The 14,525-nt window shown below is 42.4% G+C and overlaps 1 protein-coding gene across 1 annotated transcript in view; it reads right to left on the minus strand.

Moving 5' to 3' along the window:
• LOC126252036 (uncharacterized) overlaps positions 1–14,525 on the minus strand; it is a 109,330-nt gene that overhangs the window by 60,903 nt on the left and 33,902 nt on the right. Inside the window, exons 3-4 of the mRNA XM_049952825.1 lie at positions 7,913–8,218; positions 7,515–7,820 (exon numbers count right to left, since the gene is read on the minus strand). Coding sequence (XP_049808782.1) covers positions 7,515–7,820; positions 7,913–8,218 — 612 coding nt within the window. The remainder of the gene's footprint in view (positions 1–7,514; positions 7,821–7,912; positions 8,219–14,525) is intronic.

Genomic DNA, 14,525 nt, shown 5'->3' on the forward strand with positions numbered 1-14,525 from the left:
CCATGCAGCTGGTGACCGAATTTAATCATGGGGCGATGTGGGAGTAGTGTCACAGATGCGTCCACTAGGATGACAGATAGCCTGCATGAGGAAGTGGCAGTAAGCATGCAGGTCCAGCACCGAGCAGACCCAGGCCCGGCCAAGCAGTTGCAATTGCCACAGCGTTCTGTTTCCACCTTGTCCTTTCTGTTTTGCCCAGCAAAAATTTTCGGTGTGTCCTAAGCACTGGGCTACTTTTAATGCATGCTGGAAGAAAGGCCCCATCGCCTCCTTGTGTTATTCACTAAAGGTCGCTCAGGGCATAGACAAGAATGTCAACTGTGTGATTCCAGTGCTTGTGACTTCTCCCAAGTTGTTTATTGAGTTGCGTGTTTTTCACTGAATGCTCTGGCTACAGGTCAACACAGGTGCTGCAGTGATGCTATTGAATTCTCAAAACTATGCGAGTTTAGGCTCACTGCCATTGACACCAGTGATGTGGAAGCTGGTCAGTTGTAACAAACAAAACATTGGACTGTTGGGACAATTTATGACATTTGCTTTTTACTGTGGTTTGTTCCATTACATTTTTGGTGGTTGTTGATGACAGTGTTGAGAATTTGTTTGGGATGGACACATTTCAGGCCTTAGGAGTTTCTATCACCAAGTAGTTCACCCCGTGTTGGATCAGGTACCATATTCTCAGTTGGAAACACTGTGTGAAGAGTTTTCGGACTTGTTTTCTGTTTTTGGAAGGTGTAGGGTGTGCTATAAATTCTTTTGCTCAGATTTTTTTTGAGATCTACGGCCCAGACTAGTTTTTGTCATATGTGTCATATTCCTGCCGCCCTGAAAGATCAAGTGATAGCAGAATTGGACCGACTTCAATCTCTAGGGGTGGTGCAACCAGTTTGGAAGCCATTGGGAAAACTTCACCTCTGTGGCGACTTAAGTACTAATTGTCAATGCGCAGTCAATCATGAATACATATCCTCTCAGACACCAGGAACAACTGTTCACAAAAATATTGGGTGGCCAATATCTTTCTGAAATTGATTTGTCTGAAGCATATTGGCAGGTTCCCGTGGTCAAAGAGTCTCAGCAAGTTCTGGTTCTGAATACTCCTTTTGGTTTCTATTAATATTTGTGAATTCCTTTTGGTGTGGCTAATACCCCTGCTATTTTATGATTTTTTCAGAATTTGTCTATGCCTGTCCCAGATTGCATTAATTATATGGATGATATTGTCGTCACAGGTTCCTTCATGACTGGTCACTTGAAAAATTGGTGCTCTTTGTTTTTGGTCTTACTCTCCGCAGGATTATAGTGTAACCTCGCAAAATCTTAGTTTTTTTCAACCTTCCATTGGTTTACTTGGGGGTTTGAGGTCTTGCAGGATGGGGATCACCCTCTGCCAGATCAAATTTCCATTGTTACACCTATGAGTTGCCCCTCATCCACAAAGGAGCTTCAGGTTTTCTAGCAGAAGATGGCCTACTAGTATAGATTTGTGCTAGGGGGCGGCACATTGACCCATCCATTGTATGCCTTGTTACGCAAGAATGTACTTTTTGCTGGAGCTCATATTGCAAATGTGCTTTTAAAACATCCCAGCTGTGTTACTCCAAAGTGGAAAAAGAGGCTCTTGCCATACTCTATGCTCTCCAGAAATTTCATGGTTTTTTGTATGACTCCAATCTTATTACTGACCATAAACCCTTGGTTTCCTTGTTTAACCCTCACACTTTCTTGGCTGACAAGGTAGTACACCGTCTGTAATGCTGGGAGCTGTTATTGTCTCGCTACAATTATGAAATCCATTTTCGACCTACATCTAAATGTGCCAGTGTGGACACCTTGTCCCACTTTCCTGTGGGTACTGATCCCAACTTTCATTGTGAAGAATTGCTTTGCCTCCATCTTGATACTGAAACACATAACACGGTTTAGGGTTTCCCAATTATGAGATCACGCATAGCAGCTTTCATTGCTGACAACCCACTTCTCTGCCAGGTGGTTCAGTTTGACCAACAGAGCTGGCCAGATAAACTGCTGGTTTGGGCTTTGGGCCTTCTGTGCAACTATTTTTCCTTATGGCATCACCCCTCTGTTTTTCATGGTGTTTTTCTGTTGTCTATGGAAGACATCTCTCCCAGATTAGTCATTCCCACTGCATTACGGGATGAGGTTCTACCCCTTCTCCACCAGGGTCACTAGGGACTTTCATGCACATAACTAGCTAGGGGACATGTTTTTCGGTCAGGGATTGATGGCAAAATTGTCCGTTTCGTCACGGCTTGTGAGCAGTGTGCCCGACAACAAGCAGTTTCCTGTGTGTTCTGTCTCTCTGGCCTGCTCAATTCCAGCCATTCGAACACATTCATGTAGAGTTTGCAGGTCCCTTGCTGAAGTCCTATTGGCTCTTGGTTGTGGATGCATTTTTCCAGTTTCCTTACTTTCTGCAGTGTGCATTGAAATCAGCTGAGGTCACAATTCGTACGCTTTTGTGGATTTTTTTCTATTTAGATGTTGCCTTGTACCCTGCTTTCCAATAATGGGCCCCAGTTCATTTCTCACCCCTTTCAACTGGTTTGTTCCCACCATATCATTCATCATGTTATGGCTCTGCATTCTACCCTCAATCAAATGGCAAGGCAGAATGAGTAGTGCTCATGTCCAAGTCTTAAATGAAAAAGTTTGTTGTGATTCTGCATTGGATGACACCCTTCTCCTTTTTTCTGAACACCTATTGCTTTATGCCTATTGGGGAGTGGAGCCCGGCTGAGTTGTTTCACAGCCAGCAGCCATGCACACTCCTCCATCTTTTACAGCCTGCCATGGTTGGGTTCATCTACCCACGTCACACTGGGATCGGTGTGGGCATGAGGCTATTGTCACTGGACCAAGTGGATACCAGGCCTTGCTGTCCCCCACTTGAAACACTGTCTGTCTGTCTGTCTGTCTGTGTAACTTCTGTACAGCCGACAGGTTGGTGGCATGTCACTTTGATCAGCTGCACCCCCATTCCCCGCTGGAAACTACTGGTCCGCAGGTGTGGCACGCGTCACCACAGTCTGCCTTGTCACCCTCCACCTCTAACCTATCAATGCTTGCTGTGGAGACGGCCCTGTCCCACTGGGTGCCTCTTCCCTGTGTGGTGTCCTGGGATCCCTACTTCCCAGCACTGGTCTGTTTACGGCCTTTGGTCAGTTTCCATAGCCTGCTGTTCTAGGTAGGCCAGCCCCACTGACCCCCTTGCCATCATCGCATCAGCTATCATTGTCAGTGGGTCCAGCCCCATTGTCTCTGTTGGCTGATGACCATGTAGAGATAGCAATGGCAACCTCCTCTTCAATGCTGTTGTCAGGTGCTGCACAGGCTCACTACCCCGGGGGTGCCCACGTCGCTGGGCATTCCAGCCCTATGCTCAGGTACCCATATAGCACATCATACCCACCAGTCGTCACCACTCATGATCTGATGGATGTCTCTCTCTTCGGGCCGCCAGTGTATCCTCCATCACCTGGACACCTAATTCGCACGAGAGTTGCGACTATTGCAGGCAAGTGTGAGTACACCAAGTGCGGTGTCATTACGCATGTGTGTTTGAATTGGCTGCCAGCTATATCAGTGAAGGCCAGCTGCTAGAGGCTGCCTGTGGGAGGTGTGTGCTAACTGATTCTCTTGTATGTGCTTCCAGTGTACTGTTCACATCAGTGTACTGTGTCTTGTTACATGGTGATCCACGAGAGTCCATTTTCTGTTTTTTTTTTAACGCATCATGAAAAAAACCATACTTGAGCTACTTGAACCAGTTTTGTGTATTACTTGGGTACTACACAGACGACATTTTTTAAAAATATATATTGTACATAAATATACGTATACATCCTACATGGAGGGGAAATGTCAGCAAAAATATCAAAAAATTCTCGAGTGATTTATTTCAAATTTTTCAATGACAATTTAATAAACATTCAGATGGACAAAAATCTATATTTTTTTAAAATGACAATGTACACTTTTTCTGTTAAAACCAACTGCAAGAAAGAAAACATGCTGTCAAAATGTCCAGTTTCATTTTCTTTCTCACAGTTGGTTTTAACCATGATAGCAGGGCATTCAAACCATTATACAAATTGTTTCTCCCATGAATATGTTTCCGCCCTTCATAGAATTTTAAACAAAAATTGTATACACAACTATATGCTGTTTTCTTCTCTGCCTTGCAATCTGTTTTAACAGAAAACATTAAAGTTGTATGTATGGTTTGTCGCCTTATGATTAAAATACTGCTATGAAGTCTGTATCACCCAGACCTTTGTAATTCTATTCAATTGCAGATTGAAACTATATGAAATACTGTCATTGAAGATACTATCATCACAAATCCAGCAGCAGGAGAGATCTCTCATACCCCAAATGATTCACCCATTTATTTGAGAGGCTTCATTTCCCAATCAAGTTTTCATTGGCTTAAAAAAGACCCTTGGTTCATTTGTGCATTTCTTATGCACTTGACACATCCAACATCATAACGATTGCCGTGAAATTGATCAATGGAACACATAACTAACTATGTAGGTTTGATGGTCAGTGACAGGGGGCAAGAAAAGATAAATACATGGGGGATGGGGGGGGGGGCAGGGAGAAAATGGACAGAAGGAGGGGAAAGAGGAAAAAGAGGAAATGGACAGAATGAGGAGGGAGCAGGAGTGGGAGCCAGTGAGAGTGAGTGAGTGAGTGAGTGAGTGAGAGAGAGAGAGAGAGAGAGAGAGAGAGAGAGAGAGAGAGAGAGAGGGGGGGGGGTAGAGGAGGAGGAGACGGGTAGGGTCGGTGGGGAGGAGGAGGAGGAGGAGGAGATGGGAAGGGTCAGGAGGGAGGAGGAGGAGATGGGCAGGGTCAGGGGGGAGGAGGAAGAGATGGGTAGGGAGAGGTCGTGGGGGGGGGGGGGGGTGAAAAGGACATCAGGGCATATATCCAGTCCCCATAAATGTTTAGCAACTGCAAAGCATTGCTACGTTGACTAGTGCTTGTATGAGGTGTGTTTTTAAGTAAGTAAAGTTTTGATATAAAAATTTAACAAGTAGATTTTTTTTTTTTTTTTTTTTTTGCAATTTTACTTTTACATGAAAGCTTGTACTTTTAATCAACTTTTCTACCTAATTCCCACCAATATTAAGGCACTTACAGTATCACACAGCCAGTTTCTTAATACCATCGCTGTAGAAATCTGCTATCTGATTAGACATCCATTGCAACATGGTTGTTTTGACATCTTCAGCATCATGGTGACACTGACCACACAAATGTTTCTTCAAATGCAGGAACACATGGCAGTCACTGGATGTTAGATCAGGGCTGTACGGAGCCATTCCATGGATTGCTGCTTTGATTGAAGTGTAATGCAAGCTACCCATGTTTCGTCATCTATGAAAATTTGGCTTAAAAGTTGGCACTTTCCTCGCTGAACCACTCTAGGAAAGTCAAAGAACTGGCTAAATGTTTGCTTTTGTGCATCTTAATCAGCATTTTTGTTACCCAGTGTGCGTACAACTTTGGTAATTTAAACATTCTGTAACAACTGCATAACACACACTTCTTGGCACTTGAAGAAACTCATTAGATTACGATGAAATCATGAAGTGCCTGTTCTCCCACACTTTCTTATCAACTTTTGTAGTGTTTCAACAATTTCTGCATAAAGTCTAGAACCACTTATTCTTCTACCGTCTCAAACACACTGTATTTTAAAAATAAGTGTGAGAGAACGTACATACTGTGCAACACATGTTTGTGTGTGCAGGCTGGAAAGGAGTCACGAGCACAAGGTAGACGCGACGGTCGAACGGAATCAACAAGTGTTTGCCATTAGCACCACAGAAGTCGAATTGGAAGAACAAGGAGTGTTTATGTATCTTATGGTGTTTTATATCGTTGATTATTGTAATGAGAAAAAAGAAGAACAGTTGAAACATTGCACGTATTAACTCACTAGAGGCAAGATGGGTTCATATATTATGTGGTTGGTAAACCAAATATATTGCAGACATATTTAATTGAGTATAATGCTACACAAGTCAGCTGACTTGTAAACATTTGAATATTAATGTGGGAAATGGTGAATATGTTACTTATGGAAGTTGAAATATATCATGAGTGAACTAGAACTATCCTTACTAAATTATTTCAAAAGTAGAGAGAGAGCCTTTTAAATTCCCTTAACTTCTTTGGAGAAGATTGATGTGGCAGGAAATCAAGAGAAGAAGATCGGCTGTGCAGATCAAGTAAGTCAACTGATGTGGGAGAGATGTGAATTTTGCAATCCAACTTCACATCACTTCGGGTTGTCTAAAGTGTTAGACTTTCTGCACCAAATCATCAGTAAGCTTTCACTCATTTCTGTAACATCCCATAGCTCATAATATTATCTCCACACACTTCACTAATATGACATTGAATTTCAGCTACTTTCACACCTTTAGCTCATATTTCACAGTTGGCAATTTTCTCAGTTGCAAATGGCAAACATAAATACACCAAAGAACCCTGTAATAACATCTGTGGCTTGCCAACACAGTGCGGTACACAATGTGCATGTGCCAAATGCTGACCACGATGCTGCAGTGGCACGATTTCAAAATAGTACTTAATTTAAAAATACATCTTGTTACTGAAGACCGTAATGCTTGGAAATGTCTACAGTAGGCCTTTATATAGCAGTGGCCTTCAAATGACCACTGTTGCTGCTTATGCTAAAGTCAACACAAATATTCCACGTGTGCCACAATACATAAATGGAAAATGTGATCTTTTGAATAAGCCAACTACTGCATTCCCTAGAGAGCATTTCTAAGAGGTGAGAGTATTTTATGATTTACATACTCATTCAAGAAAGTGCACCAACACTAGCTCTCTAATGATATACTTTAAAAAATTCTTGAGACTTCTGAATGAAATAAATTCCCAGTTCAGGACAGCAAGGTTCACCGTCAGTGCCAGCAAGAGCTAAATATTGTCCATAGGTGACTGCTTAATGTAGCTCAGAAATGTATTTTTTCTGCTGTTCTGCCAATATTTTCTTATTTTACTTTAATTAAGATGTGAATGCTTTGCTCCTATCCTGCAATTACCCTCAGAAGACTGCAGGCTACTTTTGTTTAAAGTATTTTATTGATTATTCAATCATGAAGTCAAGTTAAGGACAGCTGTCAGTATATGAAAAGAACCAGAAGAGGTAAGAAAACTGTGTTTCACATTAAGCCAAGGAGCAGAAACTGCTCAGTTTGTAGAGCACTGGTCTTAAACCTATACATATTCCTCTTTTTCATCTAATACTAAAAAACAGAAAAGCCATGCATACTTATCCCACAGATTCCACATAACAAAACAAGATATTTGGTTTAATCAAACATTCTTCCAAGTAGGAAATAAAAGCAAAATTCCATTTGATCATAAATTGCTCTTATGACCATAAGAAAATGATAGTAAGAAAAAACTTAAACAAGAGGGTATTAACCAGTAAGATGATTTACCTGATAAAGGTTCAACAGCACACATCAAATCTTTAGCACCAACTACGATGCAGTCCAAGATCCCATCTCCAGTTAGGTCGATCAAAGAACAGTCTATGTCTGATGGGAGGAGATAAAATTTTTTCCACCATGCTACTTCACCAGTTGATCCCAGTAAAGAAATTATTCCACCACCTCCTGGTGCAAACCATTCAGCATTCTCTATCTTTCCATGTGAGGCAGGATTTGTCATAATGTCCGCCCGTAACAAGAAAATCAAATTGTGACCTGATACACCTGGAACAACACTTATTTTCCCAATCAGCTCTGGAAAAAAAAAAAGAAAATGTGTACAGCTGTTAATACCAATTAAATTTTTTGTTTTAAATAACTATGGCAACAATAGGCAAAATACTTGCCAACTCCATCCAATGTTTTCTCCCAGGCTTGTGTTCCAGGCTTCACATGGTAGGAAGGGCAAGTAGCCCAGTCACATGGCACTACCCACAGGAAGATAATAGCAGTCAAGAAACACAATAAAATGGACAAAACGAAGAACACCTTACGCATTAAGGACAATGGTCTTGGATGATTTGATGCTGTCATTTCAGGTTTGATGATTGGTACATCATCTGACACCATTGGTCCTCTATTTGTAAGACCATTTATCGGCAAGTCACACTCATTATCATGATCCAAAGGACGATATTCAGCCATCTTGTGACCTACAAAGAGGTAACAAATCGATTGCAAGATTAGTTGAAAGTTTTAATGAAACACATGGAAAGATTCCACATAAAGTCTCCAATGAGTAAAAACTGTGATATGCTAATTGCATTTTCATAGAGCATGCCCTATGCCACAAATATCATAATATTAACTTTTGTGAAACAGCAATACAGAATCTATTTTTATCATGAAATTAACTAGACACAAACATAAAAAAGGTGAACTTGTGCTACCATCTGCAACATGATAATGTTGTTCTGTATTAATTAAGTTTTGTTTCTTGTTTCTATAACAACATAAAATGGCAAATTAAGGAAAACTTACCTTGTGTTTTTCCACTTGATAGGATGGCAAAATTATCGCAATAGGTATATTCAGTATCTACAGATTATAAACTTTCACTAGTATGTGATAAAACACACACAAAAAAGAAATCAACATTATTATGAAAAGAAAAGTTACCACTTACCATATAGTGGAGATGCTGAGTCACAGATAGGCACAAAAAAACAAATACTGTCACAAATAAAGCTTTCAGGCCGTAAGACCTTTATCAAAAACAGAGACAGAACTCTCTGCAATCTCAGGCAATGGTAGACACACCTAGAGCGTGGAAACTTTCCTTTTCATAACATTGTTACATTCCATCCTGCATTTTCCACTGTTTGATAAAAAAGAAATCAATAGTTTATGGTACATAATTAAATTATCAATAAAGTTTATTCTTCTATAAAGGAATTATAGTCAATGTGACTTAAAGATGTTTAATGAGGATAGTTGAAGACATGTCATTTTACATCATAGTTTAACAAGATGTCAACAGCAAGACCATTAGACATACCCCATTGTATCATTTGAATCCTGACAAGCAAGGGGATTGTCACTGACTTTCTTGAAGAATCCATCCTTTTTCGTAAAATGTGATCAAGGGAAACCAAAATCATAATGGCAAGACCAGAATTTGAAACTGCCTCCAAGTATAAATACAGAATCTAAACTGCTGCACTAACTATTTCAATGAAGATTTCTTGGAAACATTTAGCAGAAGCAATACATTTTCATAAGTAAAACTGGATAATAAAGGAGACATAATGGATTAGCTGCCTTCAACTACTAATATTTTCAATACTTTGGGATTTATAACACAACAGTTCATCCCTACAAACCCTCATCTTCTCATCATTTTCAGTAACTGTCCCATAATACAGCAGTGTCTATCCAGCCAACCGCTGAAATAAGTGGTTCCCAATTTGATTCAGATCACCTGCATTAAGTTCTGTAAGCATGGAAATCTAAACTATACTTCTATTTGGACTCTTTAAATACTAATCAATGTGATAGAGGAATCAATCAAACAAGGGAAACTCCAGGTAGGAGTATCAACAGTGTAGGAAAAGATAAATTGCTACTTACCATAAAGAAGACACATTAAGCTACAGAAAGGCACAATTAAAAGACACTTATACAGAGCTTTTGCCCACAGCCTTCATCAGCAAAAGAGAAACATACAGCATTCATACACAGAAGCAAGCCCACCTCATGCACACACGACAGCCATCTCCAGTATCTCGGACCAGAATGCAACTATCACGTGAGATGCAAGCAGCAGTCTGAAGGTGGGGAAGAGGAAGGGATAGTAGAGTATGAGTGGGAACAGAGATGAATGCTATCTGGCAGAGTGTGTACGGACTAGAATGCCAACAGGAGCAGCGTTGAGGTTGTGGGGCAGGGAAGTGAGGGAAAAAGGAATGAAAAAGGAAATGAGGGAAAGATGAGCAGGTGAGTTGGCAGAGGGTGCAAACAAAGAGGGTGGGAGATGAAAGTGGGGAGGAGATAATAGGACATAGGGGATGGAAACTGTTCAGTGGAGTGTGTCAGTACAGTATGTTGCCGTATGTTGAGGCCAGGATAATTACGGGAGCGGAGAATGTGTTGTAAGGATAACTCCCATCTGCACATTTCAGAAAAGATGGTGGTGGAGGAGGGATCCAGATGACTCTGGTAGTGGAGCAGCCATTAAAATCAAGTATGTTATGTTCAGTTGCATGTTGTGCCACAGGGTGGCCTGCTTTGCTCTTGGTCACAGTTCGGCAGTGGCCATGGTGGACAGCTGGGTGGTAGTCACACCGATATAAAAAGCTGTGCATTGATTGCAGCAGAGTTGGCAAATGACATGGTTGCTTTACAGGTGGCTCTGGCCCCTGATGGGGTAGGGTAGACCTGTGACAGCACTGGTACAGGAAGTGCTAGGTGGGTAGATTGGGAAGGTCTTGCACCTGGGTCTTCTACAGGGATATGATATTTGTGGCAAGTCGTTGGGATTGGGAATGGCATAGGGATGGACTATGATGTTGTGGAGGTTGGATGGGCGATAGAACACCACTTTAGGAGGGGGCGAGAAGTATCTTGGGTAGTATGTCCCTCATTTCAGGGCATGATGATAAGAAATGAAAGCCATGATGAAGGATAGTTCCAGTCTGGGGTGGTGCTGGGTGACACTCCTTTGTGGCTGGTTCTTGGGGATGGTGGGAGGATTGGAGGTGTGAGCGGAAATAGCATAAATGTGTTTGCAGACTACGTCTGGGGGATATATTCCTACTGACCCCATCCTGATTTACTTTAGCATTTGATATTCCACACCTACCCATGCTACATGAATGTTTGATCCTCGTCCTACCATCTTCCCTTATCGCAACACACACACACACACAGACACACACACACACACACACACACACACACACACACACACTTTATTGTTCCTTTACTCCCATGTTTCTGTATATTTTTAATGTGTTTATACATATTTTTAAGTGGTTTCATGTGGTTTCACACACTGTTGCATATTTTTAAGTATCTGTGCATATTTTTGCATTTCTGTACACGTGTCTGTGTGTCTTTGCATATTTTCATGCTTTTTATACATCTTTTTGCTTATCCAGCTCCTCTCACAACCATCAACAGCTATTTTGCCCATTTCTGCTTCATTCCTGTCTCCTTCACACCATTCCTGTCACAATGGACACTGCTCTGTCCTTCTGCACCAGCTCAGAAAATTATACCTTTCCATGGTTAAAACCCAGTCCCACATCCTATTTCTCAAATGCTGCCTATACAATGGAATCCTCCCAAGTGGCCTAACCATACTGATTCCTTTCTCTGGAACCCATCCCTCCTTTCACAGTGACCTATACCTGCTCAGATTTTGCCAATCTCCGGCCTTCACAAGCCTGGTACTACAAAAACACATCTCCATGGCACAGGCATCCCAGAACCACCTCTGCTCCTTCCACAAGATACTTTTACTGTGCAATCCCTACTCCATAAGTCACATTGCTGAAACTGAATCCATGCTCTCCAGCACCTGAAGGAATATTCCAGACACCAGCTCCATAAGTTACCCAACCTGCTGACATACTACTGCCATCTCAGAGCACCACTATCCAACCCCTATCCTACCCACATTGTTCCTCCTAGTCCACCTTTCATAGCGCCTAAACCTTGCCTAGCTGACCTTTTCAACTTGCCACATCCACCAAAACCCCCTACCAACTCTCCACCAAATCCAGAGTCAAAACATTCCTGTAACACTGTTGTTAACCTTTCCATCAAAACTCTCAGCTGCATTGAAGTTTCACTCTAATCCAAAGGTCTCACCTATAGCAATACACCCAAATTTAACCAAGCTGGACTTGTCAAACACATACTCTCTTTCTCCCGATCCCTGCAATGGATGCACTTATTTGCTCCCAATCCCTCCAACCAAAACCACCCTAATTCCAACACTGAACACTGCCTCTTCCAGTTCAACTGTGATCCTCCCCCCTCCCTCCTAACCACCCACTGGTCACCTTCCAGGTATTCCTTACCTCTAACTCATTCTCACCATCCTTCCCCAGGTTCCTTTCTTAGAACACCAACCTTTCGGTAGAAGAAAGAATACCCTACCGTATACAACCTCAAAACAAATCCTGACCTAATCATTCTACCTGCAAACAAAGGTTCCATGATTGTTGTTATGAACCACAGTGATTACCTGGCAGAAGACCTCCATCAACTATCTGATCCTCCACCTATAAACTCTGCAAGTGATGCCATCTCAAAAGTCCAACACAATCTCCAATCCCTGCTTAAATTCTTAGGCCCTTCCCAGAACCTCTCCCCTGAATCCATTTCCCTCCTCACCTCTATAACACACCACACACTCATCTCCTACATGCTCCCAAAAATCCACAACCCAACATTCCTTGCTGCCCCACCTGTAGCTAGTTATTGTGCCTCCACTGAAAGAATTTTGGTCCTCACTGACCAACACCTCCAACCAATTGCCCAAAATCTAGCCTCCCACATCAAAGACACCAGCCACTTCCTTCACTGATTCTGACCATCCTCACCCCTTTACCTCCTGGGTCCCTCCTCATCACTTTTGACGCCACCTCTCTATTCACCAACATCCCTCATGCCCAGAAACTTACTGACACTGAATGCTACCTTCCACAACATCCTTCAGATCCCAGACCCACTATCTCATTCCTCATACACCTTACTAACTTTATCCTAACCCACAATTCTTCTCCTTTGAGAGGAAGGTATACAAACAAATCTGTGGCACAGCAATGGGCACCTGTGTGGTATCCTCCTGTGCCAATCTGTTTATGAGCCATCTATAGGAAACTTTCATAATCTCCAAAAATGCCAAACCCTTAGTCTGGTTCATGTTCATTGAAGATATCTTCATGATCTGGACTTGGGACCATGACAACCTATCTTTGTTCCTTCACAACCTCAACACCTTCTCTACCATCAGCTTCACGTGGTCCTCCTCAACCCCTGTGCCACATTTCTAGATGCTGACCACCTCCTCTCTGATGACACCATCCCACCAGCAGCAAGAATACATGCAAATTGACAGTTGTCATCCATTTTACACCAAAAAGTCCCTTCTATAGAGCCTGGCAACCCAGGGACAACGTGTCTGCAGTGACAAGAACTCCCTCACTCAGTATGCTGAGGGTCTCACCAAGGCCTTCACAGACTTAGTCTATAAATAGATCTCCTGTGCCATTTTCCCTCACAGCTCCAATTCTCTCACCACCCCCAAGACCCAGCCACAATGGCGTGTCTCCTTCATCACCCAGTACCAACCCGGACTGAAACAACTGAACCATATTCTTCGTCACAGCTTTGATAACCTATCATCATCCGTTGAAATGAGGGACATCCTACCCAAGATTTTTCCCACCACTCCTAAAGTGGTGTTCTGTCACCTACCCAACCTCCACAACATCCTAGTCCATCCCGATGCCACTCCCAATCCCAATGCCTTGCCACAAGGGTCATACCCCTGTGGAAGATCCACGTGCAAGACCTGCCCAATTCACCCACCCAGCACTTCCTATTCCAATACTGTCACAGGTTTATCTTACCCCATCAGGGGCCAGGACCACCTACGTCATTTACCAGCTCTGCTGTAATCATTTCCCAACCTGTTATACTGGTGTGACTACCACCCAGCTGTTCACCAGGATGAATGGCAACTGCCAAACTGTGACCAAGAGCAAAGTAGACCACCCTGTGGCACAACATGCACTGAACATAACATGCTTGATTTTAATGGCTGCTCCACTACCTGAGCCATCTGGATCCCTCCTCCACCACCAGCTTTTCTGAACTGCACAGATGGGAGTTATACTTACAAAACATTCTCTGCTCATGTGATTATTCCGGCCTCATCCTAAGGTAACATACTGTCCCCCCACCCCCCACCCAACAATTTCCACCCCATCTGTCCCATCATCCCCTCCCCATTCTCATCTCTCACCCTGTTTATTTGCCACCCTTGGCCAATGCGCCTGCCCGTCTTTGACCACTCCTTTCCTTAGTTGCATTTCTGGCCCGAGATGACGGAGGTGGCGATTATGTGTGCATGAGGTGTGCTTGCTCGTGTGTGTTTTTCTTTTGCTGATGAAGGCTGTGTCCAAAAGCTCTATGTGTCTTTTAATTGTGCCTGTCTGCACAGCAATCAGTCTTCTTTTTAATATTTTTCATTATTTGATGAAGCATTTTAGGATGCTCAACTGAGCATTTAGCACTGCTCAAACCAAAAATTAATTTTACATGAGCATTTTTAAGAAGCAGGGAGCCATTATATAATGAATTTATAAGAATGTAATAGAGTTCTTCTGGCTATGATGGTATTCTTCAGAGAGTATCAAAATCTTACCCTTGAGACACTATATACCCATTTTCTTTTTCCAGTATTTAGAGACATTTTGGAGAAAGTAGACTGCAACAGCACATTTG

This window comes from Schistocerca nitens, chromosome 4, assembly GCF_023898315.1.
Source record: "Schistocerca nitens isolate TAMUIC-IGC-003100 chromosome 4, iqSchNite1.1, whole genome shotgun sequence".
Lineage (NCBI taxonomy): Eukaryota > Metazoa > Arthropoda > Insecta > Orthoptera > Acrididae > Schistocerca > Schistocerca nitens.